This window comes from Stylophora pistillata, chromosome 11, assembly GCF_964205215.1.
Source record: "Stylophora pistillata chromosome 11, jaStyPist1.2, whole genome shotgun sequence".
Classification (NCBI taxonomy): Eukaryota; Metazoa; Cnidaria; class Anthozoa; order Scleractinia; family Pocilloporidae; genus Stylophora; species Stylophora pistillata.
Window position 1 is genome coordinate 15,635,801 of NC_142529.1, and position 15,000 is coordinate 15,650,800.

Consider the following 15,000-nt stretch of genomic DNA (forward strand, 5'->3'; position numbering starts at 1 on the left):
AACTAAGAATTCTTGAAAAATATTTCGAAGTAAAAAGGATGCTTTCCTCGCCTGATGGAAGTTTCTGTCTCTATATAAATGGATGTTTAAACTAGCAGATATTCTTCTTGAGTGGTATTTTCCCTGCTGTTGTTATGTTTTTTAGACACTATTTTATTTGGCTATTTCACTTCAAATAACCTGTGCAATTCTATCCCCCCTTTTGACCATTTTCTTAAGCTCTGCAAAAACACTTGAGCTTATGCACCCTCACAGTTCAATAATCTTTTGAGTTATTGAACAATTCACATAAATCTTTCACTTATCATGATCAACACTGGCTAAGCCATCTCCGAAAAGGAAAAATATTTTGGTTGAATAATAATGTATGTTATTGTTATCATTACCTCGATAATAAAGTGTGTTATTGTTATTTTTCTGCCACTGGTAGGAAACAAATGGCTGAATCCGACGATGATGATGAGGTAGAAGAGGATGAAAGTGATGGAGACTCGAAAACATCCCGCAAACTTTTCTTCAAAAAAGCAAAAGGAAACAAGAAAAAGAAACCTGGTCGCAAAGCCAAGTGGTGTCCACGGGTACTTGATGATCTTATAGATATCATCGTGAGTAGCAACTCATATAAAAAGAAACTTATTTTTACAAACACAAAAAATCAAAGAAATGGAGAGCTGTATGGAGAGATTTTGAAAGAAGTTAAAGCTAGAGCCTCTGCAAGGGGTGAAAACTTCAATTTCTCTGTTAATCAGTTGCGTAGCAAGTTCAAAAAATGTGTCTGCGTGTGTAAGCAAGCAGCCCTGACACAAAAAACAGCAACTGGGATCAAAAGATTTCAGGAGGATCAAGGATTTGGCAAGTGGTTCACTGCTTTGTTTGAAGTAGTGAAGACAAGAGAATCTTGTCAGCCTGATTTAGCACTGGAACCCTCAGCCTCACCTTCACCTAGTGATCTTTCGGGAGAATGTGTGGATGATAGTGCCAAAGAAAAAGAACTATTTGTTCCTGTGAAAGCAAAAAGAAGGCAGTCATCTAAAGAGAGATTGGATACAGCAACAATAGAGGCACTGACCCTTGTAAAGGAGGCTGTTCAAAATGACCCCACAAAAGAACTGATATCATTTATGAAAGAAGAAATGGAAAAGTCTAGACAGCATGAGCTCAAATTGTTTCAGCTTTTGCTCAACCAAAGAAGTGAGGCCAGCTTTCACAGCATTCCCTATTCCAGCAATGAACACAGATATAACGCAAATTTTAGCCCTTACCCAAGCTGGCATAGTGGTGCACAGGCTATCCCAAGTCACCCAGGATCGAGCATGCCTGAATGGTCCCCTGGGGCACCTTATCAGGATGCAATGGGATTAGACCAAAGTTTTGTTGCTACACCTAAATACACGCGGTTGTGATGATCACGCATAACCCCCTTTTTGTGCTTAATGATATTACTCCTCTGTTCCTGTTAGTATTTTTTTCTTGTAAAAAAAAAGAAGCAAGTCGATGGTTAATGTTTTGCACAAAGCTTGTGAATTTTGTTAGGTAATAAATTCAAAAGTTCATGTTCAAAGTAAACAGTTTTAATATTGTAAAAGCAATTTTTTACAACACATTATTGTACAGCTGTAGGGAAGTGTTTGCTTTTTTACAGCACATGTTCAATCAGTGATGTTATAAACATCTGATGATTAATATAGTTTGGTCAATATGATTTGGAAAACGCAATGAAAATATATAGTTTATAAGTCAATGTCATTTAGTGAATTGTGTAAAACTATTGGAAGAAAATGGATTATTTAAGTAAATAATGAATTATTTAATTTAAAGGATTTATTTAATTTTTATTTTCCTTCATTGAAAACAAATATTCCATTTTAGATATTATGTACATGTATATTGAAATCGGTTTGTATTATTTACTTACCATGACAAATTATGTGACATGGATCGAATAAATAACAGAGCACGTTATCATCATTTTTATGGAAATAATATTGCCTTTTTTTGGTTTAATGTATTTCCTTCCACCTGATATTTAAGTGCACAGGACTTATATATTGTTCCTAAAATATCCATACCCACCTCATTGAGGACAATTGCACTTTTTGAACAGAAGAGATCCTTAAATGGCCCAAGTTGTTGAAGGAAAGTATGGAGACAAAAAGGGGAGTATGGATATTTGTGGAACAACACTATGTAAAAAACCATTTTTAGTCCCTTTATGTGGGTAGTGCATTTCCTTCTACACCAATGATGCTCTCAATCTGCTTAACTCAAGTACATCAATACTGCAAGTGGTACAAAATGGTGAGCCTTAAAAACTTCTAGCAAAACAATATAAAGTTCAATGTTTTGGGATATCTGTATTGAATGTTTATTGGAAGCTAACAGTAAGAGTTGCTTGACATTATAACCACTATGGGTTCTTTTTGTTAAATTTTTGACACTAACACGCATTCATCAAAGAGCTATACAAAAGACACTAACAATCAACTCATGAAAGTACTGCAGTCCTTTTTAACTGTGGGATTGATACACTACAATGTAGTAAATTTACCTTGACCATGAAACAGTTTGCAGTAGGTATGTTTAAAAGAATATTGAAGTGTATCGGTCTAGTATGGTCTTTTGTTTTGACTTAAGGTACATTTCTTTCGAATTGGCCCTTCAGAATGTTACATTCTTTTTAAGCTATATGCACGGGTGCAAAATACACCCCTAATTACTTCTTGGCTATTGACTAGTCCTCAGCCCAGCAGCAGCTAATTGGGGTTAATCTAATTGTGCAGTATCTGTGTCATGGTCCAAGCATAATCATACAAAAGCCAGCACTACTTCAGCATCATTAGGGATACTCACAAATTCCACCACTATCAAATAGATGTAAAGTTGACTAAATGTTTCACAACTACTCTGATTTTGCAATAAGTTGTGAAAAATGAGTGCTACATGTACATGTATGTATTGGGAAATTTGTGAATATACCAATGCCCCCTTAAACTAATAATGGACTATGTAGCAGTTAACAAACTTTCCCTGTTTGCTTCTCAAGCCATAATTTTGCACAAAGTGCATCTCTGACTCTAGCTGCCTCATAAGAAGCATCCTTTAGGCTTGGGCAGTCGCTCATCTGCAGCAACTTTCTCAACTCCTCCCTGTCCCTCTTTCCACCACTTTCATCCACAGATAGATCAAGCTTTCTTGAGATGGCATCTCCCTGCATAATACAAATATTATGAAGTACAATACATGCTAGGGTGGTTATGCGGACTTGATCTCGGCTGGTTTCACTTTTCCGGAGTAGGACTCTCCACCTACCCTTAAGTTGGCCGTATGCAGCTTCTGTGACCATGCGTGCTCTACTCAAGCGATAGTTGAAGTAACGCTGCTGAGGTGTCAATACAGCATTGGTAAATGGCTTCATTAACCAAGAACGAAGGGGGAATGCAGAGTCTCCAACAATGAGGGGTGGGACAGTAATTTCACCCACATCTTTACCAATTGTTGGAATAAAACCTTCTTGTATTGAGTTCCAGAGGTCGGTGGAACGAAAAATTACAGCATCATGGGAGTTCCCGGGGAACCCACAGCTGCCCCAAACAAATCTGTAATGGGAATCTACCAGGCCCATTAGTATTATGGAATAAAAGTTCTTAAAGTTATGATATTCCTTGCATGCCTCAAGTCCACCAGGAGGGCATTTAATGGGAATGTGACAGCCGTCTATTGCTGCCCAACAGCAAGGAAATTGCCAAAACTCGTCCATATCCAACATTTTTTTCTTAAAGTCATCCTGAGTCTTGGGCATATGACTAGACACGCACTCACTCCAAAGATGGTCAACAAGGAGCTGGCAGACTTCATTAACGATGGAACATACCGTTGATAATCCTAAACCTGCCATCTCTGCGATAGTATAGAAATAATCTCCGCGGCCCAGTCGATACAAACAAAGAGCTAGCCTCAGTTCTGGGGAAATTGGATCCTCCGTCACTATTTCTCTAGCAAGAAATGGGCCAATGCGATTTAATATGTACCTGAACGTTGACCGAGAAACCCTAAATGTTTTCTTGAATCTCGCCTCCGAATAATTGTTCCAAGCATTCTCCCACCATCCAGTGTTTCTGGTCAACCGACGACAGGAGCGAGACACAGGAGTGATGCTGTTTCGTTGCGATGAAATCAACAATAAAACAAGCAAACAAGTATTCAATACTTTCCTCCTCCGAGCTACTAGGTTGTTTAATGCCATTTGCATGTTAAGGCGCCTTCTTCTACCTTCACGGATGGCATTAGCGATTAGAACTTCTTCAGCATTGTTTCCCGCGCTAGAAAACTCCGCCATGTTGAATTGGTTGATTATGATTGACCGCTGACCATAATGGGTTTAATTTTGTTATTCGGCAGTTTGGTTCCACTCTATTAGGATCGACGTCTGAATCAACTGCCGAACTTAATTATTTAGGTCGACCCAAATAGGTATTAGGTTCGGCACATGTAAAGTTCGACGTTTGAACCGGGCCTTAGAATACATTGTAGATGTGGTCATTGCGATCCTTGTCTACGGAAAAAAGAGATTTGGGAGGAAGCTTGTCACAGAGCCTTTAGAAAAGCCTATTTATCCAAGTGGATCGAAGACATTACCGAAAAGTTGGCTAAACTTAAAATTGAATGAAAGATGCCACAACAACAACAATACATTTGGAATAATAAAGCTTTTGCCCAAAGATTAGCAGAAAGATGGTTCCAATGTACAAACTGTTGGCATTATACAACGTTTCATTGCAGTTATTGTCTGAGATGTCATTTACCGGTACGAATTGTGGAGAATGAAAAACCCATGGATATTCCTTAAAGCTAGCAGTAGACACAAATTCATAATTTCATACCAAGCCACGAAAGTGTGTACATCATCATGAACGACGTGAGAATTTTCAACGATGGCGCATTGCTTTACCAACACAAGTACCTATTTGATTTGGATGCCACAAACAAAATAAGCAGTCCTCGTGAACTCATACGTGGCATACTGGGATATTTTAACAAACCTATATCGGAAAAGATACGTTACAAACTGATTTCTACCACGCGATATCCCATGAAAGTGTATTATTTCTTGCGGTATTTACAAGCTGCCTTTGACAAGGAATTCCCTGACATTCACATGAAAGATAAAACCAGTAAATATAAGTTCATGGAAGCGTGTGAAAATGTATTTGATGATATTGTGCGTGAAGTCAACGACTGGCCAAATCCTATCGGTGGTCACATGCAGCTCTACCTGTTTCAGCATTGGGAAACATTTCAGCAATTGGGTGAACGGTTAAGGAAAAATAATTTTTATATCGACGATGTGACAGAAGTCTGGTCAACGTTCCGTAATCCCATGTTAAGCCACGCAGAGGTCATGAGTGAATTGGTGACTTTGACCTGTGAAAAATATTCGCCAGAGTGGTTAAAAAAATCACTGGAATCGCAGCGGTTCATCAAAGACTGGTGAAAGTAGTTTTACAGTAACATAGGGGTATCACGTTCTAGAGGTGTGTGTCGAACTATGATTGGATAGAACGTGTAAGTCGCTATGATTGGTTAGAGGCGTATATATCAGAGACAGTCAAACCACGAGGCGTCCTCTTTCTCCTCAAGTCTGAAGAAAAGTAGAAGACCTCGCCTTACACCTTACAGAATACTCATGGCATCCAATGCGTTACAGTTGTGTCCTGAACAAATCTATTTACTTGTTGATACCATGCTGGACCTTCTACACAAAGACGACACTTTGGACGTAAGAATCATATTGGACAGCATCGAAAAGAGAGAGAGTGCATCAAAAAATCACGACGATCAGGTCTACGAAGAGATGAAAAAGAAATCAATGGATACGATGGCAATGCTACTTCGTTACATTGCTGAGAAGCAATTAGATAAACAACTGCAGAGGCTTGAGAGGTCCAAAAGAAACAGCAAGAAGTGAACATTGATTTATTGAACATTGATTTAACATTTTCGGTGTTGGCTTTAAGGTCACAATGTAACTGACTTCAATAAAAGGTTTGACAGTACATGTGTGTAGTCATTTTATGGGAAGATGGAGTGTTGTAAAGACCTTTCCGATTCGTACCCCCAAGAAGTATATTATCAATCGTATCTTTGTCCGCACGAAATTTATAAATTCGATACCCATGCTTGTAATAAATCGGGGCGCGCTAGCGTTTTGTTGCATGCCATCTTAGGATTTGAAAGTACCCCGACGTTAGAAATTCGTCATCGCCTTATTTCCCGCGTGGCCGATTATCGAGATGTGTGGGTATTTTTGGTACTCGTACGCGAGATTTTAAAACAAGACGAACCGTTTATTCCCCCGCGTCGAAGTAATATGGAATTATTTGAGTTTAAGGAGTGGTGTGAGCTCATAGACCATGCGGTGACTAAAAAACTAAGACGGTTCGGTATTCCCCAAGGAGCCCACATGCAAATGTATTTATTTACGCATTGGTACGAATTTGCAAAAGTCGGCAAGAAACTACAGGATCGTTGTTTTACGTTTGAAGATGTCATAAAAGTCTATGAGACATGGCAAGATTCGGGGCAGAAATCCAGTATACTGATGGGTAAAGTGGAAGTGTGGACGGTTGCAAAATATTCAAAAGAGTGGTACGATATTTGCTGTATAAATAGGCGTCAAAGACTCAATAAAGATCTATTAAACTGATTGTGTGTGTTTTTATTTGTATAACGAAACCGAATTGTAAGAAAAAATAGTTTCCTTTATTCCCAAACATGAAAATAGCGTAAACGTGTGTTCAATAAAAGCAAATATCGCGTTCACCGTTACTAATTACTTTTCCAGTGAATAAAAACTGGCTTATTTGCAAATGCGTGTAAGAAAAACAAAAGGTATTACTAATTGCCATCGGTTCAGGATAACAAAGGGGATTAGAGAGGCTTAAAAACATGTACATGTACGTGAATATGAATAATAAAGATGCGAAGTGATAAACACGTAAAGAGGAAAAAGATATGAATGTGTCGCGAAGAGATCATCGATTGGAAATGAACTCATGTGAAAGTTTGCGTCTCACTAGTAGTTTCACAACTACTAGTCCACACGTTTGTCGTTGTAATAAATCCTATCACACCAGGAAAGTTCGCGTTTGAAATTATTTTTATTATAATTTCTTTACAGCATTTCCACTATTCACTCAGTGTTTTTTACATCCTGCGTTTCTACTTGCGCATAGAGTTTTGCATATTTTTTCTGCAACTCTTCCAATTCGAGTTTCGCTCGCGATAATGGAGTGGGTTTCATAGGTTTACGCTGTTGTAGCAATGTATGCTTGACACGCTTTCTCTCATCTTTCATAGCCTGATATTTCTTCAGATCATCCGCTAGTTGCGTTCCAATCTCTTGTATGGCCTGACATAACACCACAGTTTCCAAATCGCGGCATGCCTTTTTCACTATGTTCTGTCCCTCCACTGTTCTCATCTTAGGAATTGGAACGGTTTTTAATCTTTTAGGAAACGTTCCTTGTTCTACATGCGATTTGAATTCTTTCAGACTCTGTTCATTATATTTAATGCGTGCTCTAATAGCCATCAACTTCTGCCGATACTCTTTGAGAGCACTCGTCTGCATTATCCCAGACATGTCGACACGATGAACTGAAGTGTTGAAATGACAAAAGTTAAGCGAACGAGATTATTTTCTTCTTCCCTGAATCATGAGTGACAGGTGTCAGAAATTCGAGGAAAAACTGTCAATAATTTGCAGGGAAAGACCTGTCACTCAAGCAAAGTAAGCAAGGTGTCAATCATGAATTCGCAGGATAAGACCTGCCAATCATACATTAAGCAAAGGTCAAAAGCTGTCAATCATCCAAAGGACGCCGTAAAAATCTGTCAATCATCCAAACGACGCCGTAAAATTAATATTCCGTCGTTAAAAAGTTTCAAATATGATTGGCTAGGAGTCCTCACGTGGGGACGCTATAATTTTCCTATATAACTAGCAGAGGTTTTAGCTTCAGCACAGTAGTCGATTCCTCCTGCGAGAAGAAGTTTATCTCTGAAAGCTACAAGTCTTCATTCAAGTACTATTCAGTATTATTCAAGTCACAGTTATCATGCCTAACAATAACGTAAGTGTAGAATGTATTCGTATTCTTTTTAAAAAGTCCCTCTGAGAATTGACACGCGTGTAGGATATTCAAATATCTCTTACTTTACCGTTGCATAATCAATGTTGTTTTTTAATTATCTGCCGTTACCGTTATTGAAATATGTTTCACTTGCGTGTTGCGTCCGAAGACTTTGAATTATTTGTCCACGCTTGTACCGTTATTGAAATAGTATTCGCTTGTAGTTAAATGAGTCGTGTTTTTAAAATGATCGTTCGTGAATCACTTTACGGTGACGAGAAAAAGACACGCGTGTAGAATATTCAAATTTTGTCCCGTTTGCAGATGGAATAATTAAACCGTTCATGTTTTAAATGATTTCATTCAACGGTGTGTGTATTCGTTCATTGATTTACAATGTGTGTTTGTTTTTTAAAAAAGGGAAAGCGTACGTTTGATGAAGAATTCGGTGATGACGGAGTCTCTGATTCGCAATTAAACGAAATTGCTGAATTGCTGGACATGCCTGAAGTCACCGACCAGCAAATGGCTGAGTTAGGTGAAGACATGGAGAGAGAGAGTTCACCTCTATTTGAATTTAATTTCCAGCCGGTGGGGCGCCCTAAAAAAGCGCTGAACACCGTGAAAAAACATCGAGGGACAGCCCAGAAGAGGCAGCTGCGTGAAGCCACAAAACAGGTAAGTTTTTAAAATGGTTTTATTATCCAATGTTATGAATTATATTTAATTTTGTGGTTGTTCTTTTACAGGATGACATTGGTAAAGAGAGCACGCGCGGCGTTCCTGATATGGCACGTCGCGTACTAGATTCATCCAAGGCTCCTAATGGCAGAGACCTACAGCCAAACGACAGGGTCATGTTTAATTTCTCGACGAAAAAGTTTAGCCATCCATTACAGTCGGCGAAATTCACCGTGGAGGAAATTGCACAAGATACTACCCGCTGGGAGACTTACATGCAAACGTTGGCCAATCAGTTAAAGTGCACCTACACCCAAAAAATTTTTTTCGCTTAACGAAGTAAGCTTATTTTTTTGAGTATTTCTGCGCAAAATTTTTTTTATTTGCTCAAATCTTCAATTTTCTATGCCCAGTCAAAATACGGAAAATCGGCCGCCATCTTGCCCCACGACCGAGTTTAAAGAGGAATGGCTCTAGTGGGTAATGTGACGTCAAATCGAGAACACGAAAGTCTGCTTTTCACACATTTTCACTTGTTTGGGAAGGTTGTAGTCGATAATTGTCCGAAAATATGCCGACTAAGTGTGTTGTAGAAGGATGTAGCAACGTGCGAAATTTGCAAGAGGGTATCGCGCTCAATACAACACATACAACTTCATACAACACACCTAGTCGGCATATTTCGGACGATATCGACGACAATCTTCCCAAACAAGTGAAAATGTGTGAGATGCAGACTTTCGTGTTCTCGATTTGACGTCACTTTACCCGCTAGAGCCATTCTTCTTTAAACTCGGTCGTGGGGCAAGATGGCTGCCGATTTTCCGTATTTTGACTGGGCATAGAAAATTGAAGATTTGAGCAAATAAAAAAATTTTTGCGCTGAAATACTCAAAAAAATAAGCTTACTTCGTTAAGCGAAAAAAATTTTTTGAGTGTAGGTGCACTTTAAACTCGAACGAGAGTTTTGACGCCACGGATGACTTCCAGGTGGACATGACGATCATCGCCGAGCCTGACGCTGGTGGCAGAACTTCCCTTAACATTCTCGGGAACTTAAACATGACCGCCGTTCTCCGTTGGAAATGATGTGTTCTTACCATCAACAATACCGAGGACAACTTGTGTCTGGCGCGAGCCATTTGTCTGACCAAGGCCTGATGCCATAGGGATGACGATCCAGATAGTAAAAGGTAAGATCTTATTATTTATATTTAGACATTTAAATTCTTACTTGTAATATTCTAACAATTATTTCCTTATTTTTCTTTCAGGTATTACAATAATCTCTGCGACAAACCGTCAACGTTAACTCGGTGTGCCAAAGAGTTGCATGCTAAGGCTGGTGTACCGGAAGGTCCCTGTGGCCGAGCGGAATTGATACAATTTCAAGAGTTTCTAGCTCCAGACTATAGCCTAAAAGTGATGAGTGTGAGGTAAATCTTACGTTATGTGTGATTTAAAATCTTACTTTTATTCTATTTATGTGTGAAATCTAATTCTTACTTATTTTCTACAATTTCAGGTATCCTTACTCCATCACGTACGAGGGGAAGAACTGTGGACCCTTGGTTCTCAGTCTTCTCTTTGAGTCGGATCCAGAAGGCGGCGTGGGTCATTACCACGGTTGCACTTCGTATGCTTCTTTCATAGAAACGAGTTATTTCTGCCACGAGTGCAACCGTGGTTTTGACCACGACGAGTACAGTCACCACCCCTGCGAAGGTCGCCATTGTCCTTCCTGTAAGACCTTGGAGTGTGGCCTTAAAGATACCCTGCCTTCCCTTCACTGCAGTCAATGTAATCGGCACTTCTTTGACAATAGGCCCTTTGCAGCTAGTTGGTCACGTGCCTAGCAACGCCGAATTGGAGAGCAAGCTTTTCTGCAAAACAAATCGAATGAGTCTCATGAGCGTCCTGCGTGTGCATATCTGAAAGGCAGTTATTTTGAATTCAAGCGTGAAATACCCTTCCATCTCTCAAAATCCAATACGCTTAGCATATAATTATAGCATTTAGCACATCTTCGAATCGGAAAAGTCAATATTCAGCTGGGATCGCGGCAAAAATATCAGCGTCAAGTCGACCACGAGTTACAGACATGGCCTCTCCTTCAGGTATGTAGACTACAGATCTTGTCTTCTTGCTGCACTTTGATAGCGACGTGTGGACGATTAATAGAAGTAGAGAAAAAGAAAATACGTTAATTCACTACACGTAAAAGTTTAGGAGCTGTTTACTACCGATAAACATAGAATTTTGGCCATGGATTTCCCCTGAAACTATGATGATAGAACCAACAAAGTTGTTTAATTCACCACTAGAAGTAGAGAGATATTACTCGCCCAATTTAATGATCGTATGAATTTGAAGATTTTTACCAAATCGTTAGACTTATGTTGCTCATGTTCTTGTTTTATTGCTTTTTTTAGCTGAAGAGAGCCAAGATCTTTCAATATTTCCCTCGCTGACCTTCGATGATGTCGGCCAATATGCAAAAAAAATGTCTGGATGCACTAGCACAGCGAAGGCATACAAGTTTATGGCAGAACCTGGATATCTACACGAGATTAAAGGTCAGTAATAAAATCGAGTATTTCTTATTTGTTTTTCTCAATCAGAATCTTATATTTATGTTTTAATGTTTTAGTGATACGGGCCAACGACGCGGTGAAAATTGCATCGAAATGTTTTCGTTCGATGAAGAAGAACGAGCCACCTCATTCCTTGGAAGTTTCTTCAAGCATGGCTAATAATTCTTTGTCTGGAAGGTGCTCTTGTGTGGCTGGATCAGGAGGGTATTGCCATCATGTTATAGGGCTTCTCTATTATCTGGCTTTACTTAAACAACTGGGGCATCGAACTCTGCCAGATGATCTAACATGCACCAGCATGAAGCAGCGCTGGAGTGTGCCTAGGGGGAAAAAAATTGAAGCAAAGCAAATTCAAAATGTACTTGTGAAGAAGCCTCAGCTAGGCGCATCCTTCAACAAATACATCAAAAGCAACCTGTACTCCCCATCACCAATATATGGAACAATGACTAAAGAGCATTTTAACAGTCTACAGCCAAAGCCTCTGTTTGTAACCATTGTTCCTTCTGAGCAGGACCTGAGATCTGTTTCATTTGTCCCAAGCAAATTTGGAAATGTCCCCAAAGGGTGTTTGATTTCTTATCAACAAAAAATGTCTGCAGACTATTTAGTAAATGATTTTACCTGCACTGCATTTCCAGATTTACCACTTGAGAGTGCAAATGATAGATTTCAAAATAATGTGTCTGTGTGCCTGGAGGCAAACCAGCAAGCCCTATTTGACTCTCTTTCTGTCACAAGTGAGATTTCTCTCAGGGTACAAGAAGAAACAATTACTCAAAGTTTAAGCGAGACTTGGCGTCTTTTGCGAAAGAAGCGGATAACAGCAAGCAAGTTTGGTACAGTTGCCCGGCGAGTTTCAAATTTTGAAAACCTTGTAAGTCAGCTGAACCCGGCAAGATTTGTTCAAACTCCAGCAATGAAGAGGGGTGTAGAACTTGAACCCCATGCAGCAACAGTCTATGCTAATGTAGCAAAAAATGGCAGAGTGAATTTATTCCCATCAGGATTAATTATAAATCCTAAATGCCCATGGTTAGGCTGCAGCCCTGACCGGAAAGTTTATGATTTGGATGCCCTTGGTAGTGACCAGAACCCCTTTGGTTTACTGGAGGTTAAAGTTGTTAGGGAGGGGGCAACCTCATTTGATGATGTGAGATATCTTACCAAGGATAATACTAACCAGTATTCTTTAAAGAAGAGTGACATTTATTATTACCAAGTCCAGTGCCAGTTGGGCCTCACTGGTCTAGACTGGTGCGATTTTTTCAGTTACATGAATGATGACATGTTTGTCTGCACAAGAATCCTTTTTGATCCCATTTTTTTCCAAGGGGCTAAAGATAAGGTGGACATTTTTTTTTTCAATTACTATCTAAGCTGATTTGCCTCTAGTCTTTGCTTACTCTCAAGACTGTATTTGTTATGAAAAGATTTAGCTTCAATATTCTTTTAACCCATTCTATATTTGCTCTAATTTGTGTACAACTATATTAGATTTAAAAACTTTTCTAAAATTGGTGCCAACCAGATAATGTCAGGATGAGGGATGAGGTGATGTTGACCCATGGAATGCATGGAGCATTTTTTTGCAGAAACAGAAATGTGACCTAACTTTCTTGTTAGTATTTTTTAGCTCTTTTAGCCAAGGTTTTGTTATTTACTTGCATCATCATACTCAAATTCAAGAATTAAATATATGTGGTAATCCCCCAATTAACCAAACTTAAAAGAAAAACACCAAAAATGTCCAATATTATGTTTAAAGAGCAATTGATTCAGAAATACTATATCCAGTAACAGTTGACACCTTATAATAACAATTAAAATTTACCAAGACTCATTATGACTACTTACACTTTTTGTAATAGTTTAAATATTTAATCCTTCTGAATGATCTTCTAATCCAAATGAGTGCACTACATTGTAATGTTGTCACTTTGATAAGATTAAGGGACCTTGAAAATTTGTTAGAAGACAGGCTATAGAATAGAGCTGGTTAACTGAACCTAAAGTTGAAAGAGGAACATCGGAATCCAAAAAGTGATACTCCTTAACCCTTCTGATGGCACGTTCTACATGTATTCTAAGGCTTGCAATAGTTTTGGTTTTTTGCACATCTTGAGTTGAAAACTGCCCTTGATTTTCCAGAAAAGTAGGGATGTTTAACTCAACATTATACTCCTGTAGCATGTTACCTATATCAAACCCCTTATCTGCCATCACTGAGTCTCCTGCTTCTAAGAGGTCTAAAATACCACTACATCTTGTGATTTCCCTGTCGCTAATCCCTCCAGTGTATAAAGTGGAAACAAAACATATTGCTCCATGAGGGGTGATTCCAATAAGACCTTTCAAAGTTGTGTTGCTCTTATAGGATGAGTACAGCTGTGACTGTAACAACAGGGATGTGGGTGTTTGCACAAAAATCTCTGTGCAGTCTAAAATCACTCTGGTGCTAGGATAGAGTTCTCTGAAACCCTCAGGCATGCATCTATCTACATCTGCCCTCGAGGGCCAAATGATTTGACTTCCAAGAAAAAAATACAAAAAATTGGACCAGGTTACCAATTTTCTAGAGACTGATGATATATGAATTGCAAACCTATCAGCAAGATCTTGCTCAAATAATCCAAGTTTAAGCCGAACAAGAAACATAAACATTTCATCTATTAGAAGCATATTTCTGGAGGCTGGTCTGTTTTCTCTCTCTCCAGAGGCATAACAGTAGGTCATTAGTTCAGCACTGGGTTTAATAAAATTAAAAAAAAGCTTAATATGTTCATTTGTGGGAAAGCCAGTGTAAAATTTTATACTCTCGTTGTCTGGACCAAATCTCTCCAGACCAAATTTACTTAATGTTGCTTTAGCCTTGACATTTCTTAGCTCTTCTTTAGCTGCAGCTGCTTCCTTTCTGCTCGCCTCAAGCTCTCCATGCATGGCCAGAAGCTGAGCCTTCAGAGACTGCACCTCTGTTTCCACACTTTCCCTGCTTTGCATTGCTTCACTTTCCACTCCATCAGTGTCACTATCATCTGTTTGAGTATCTCTGCAAAGAAAGCCAAAAAATTTAATATACTCATATAGTTTACATAATTTTAAATTTTAAAACAATTACATCCTTCTAGAAATTGAAGAACCTGAGGTCTGTATATATACTTTTTAACCATACATCCCTTCTACAAGGTTTCACAAATGCTTTCAATAGCAGTTAATATTTATCCAAAACTGATACAGTATTTAAAAATAAGAAAGAAGCATTCTAGTCTAGACTTATCATTGTAACCTCATAAACTCAACGATGCATTAAAACATAACCAAAGAATATATTACCTGTCGACATGTCGAATAATCTTTCTTCGTGCTTTGAAGGAGGAATTCCAGTTAAAATTCGATGGAACAGCACCTCTTTTCAGTCGCTGGCTACCAGACTTGGTGGGGGGAAGGTAATCTTCCTTGGTAAAGTGCCTTGAGCATACTCTCGTACTAGTTGTTATCTAAATGGGAAAATTTATAAGCCATTAGACACAAGTTGACCGAACAAATCCTTGCCAAATGCTTTGAAAATCGAAATGTCTCTATAAAATACCTTG

General features: G+C 38.8%; 3 protein-coding genes across 4 annotated transcripts in view; 2 read left to right on the forward strand and 1 right to left on the reverse strand.

Moving 5' to 3' along the window:
- The window catches only part of LOC111324883 (uncharacterized), a 2,940-nt gene extending 972 nt beyond the window's left edge, over positions 1 to 1,968 (forward strand). The window contains exon 2 of the mRNA XM_088738598.1: positions 431 to 1,968. Coding sequence (XP_088594724.1) covers positions 431 to 1,403 — 973 coding nt within the window. The 3' untranslated portion in view covers positions 1,404 to 1,968. The remainder of the gene's footprint in view (positions 1 to 430) is intronic.
- Positions 1,969 to 10,767: 8,799 nt separating this feature from the next.
- Positions 10,768 to 12,872, forward strand: LOC148720265 (uncharacterized). The gene is made up of 3 exons (XM_088738624.1): positions 10,768 to 10,930; positions 11,246 to 11,389; positions 11,464 to 12,872. The coding sequence occupies exons 1-3, from the start codon at positions 10,915 to 10,917 to the stop codon at positions 12,789 to 12,791; spliced, it is 1,488 nt and encodes a 495-aa protein (XP_088594750.1). The 5' UTR covers positions 10,768 to 10,914; the 3' UTR covers positions 12,792 to 12,872.
- A 282-nt stretch (positions 12,873 to 13,154) lies between these two features.
- Positions 13,155 to 15,000, reverse strand: part of LOC148720266 (uncharacterized) — a 2,458-nt gene continuing 612 nt past the window's right edge. For both annotated transcript variants that reach the window (XM_088738622.1, XM_088738623.1), the window contains 3 exons: positions 14,997 to 15,000; positions 14,741 to 14,904; positions 13,155 to 14,456 (listed from right to left, as the gene is read on the reverse strand). The exon at positions 14,997 to 15,000 is cut by the window's right edge. In XM_088738622.1, coding sequence (XP_088594748.1) covers positions 13,343 to 14,456; positions 14,741 to 14,904; positions 14,997 to 15,000 — 1,282 coding nt within the window. In that variant the 3' untranslated portion in view covers positions 13,155 to 13,342. The remainder of the gene's footprint in view (positions 14,457 to 14,740; positions 14,905 to 14,996) is intronic.

Excerpts from the sequence above, each read along its gene's own strand:
- LOC148720265 (XM_088738624.1), top strand. Across the intron at positions 11,390-11,463 it reads ATATCTACACGAGATTAAAG|TGATACGGGCCAACGACGCG; the intron begins GTCAGTAATAAA and ends TTAATGTTTTAG.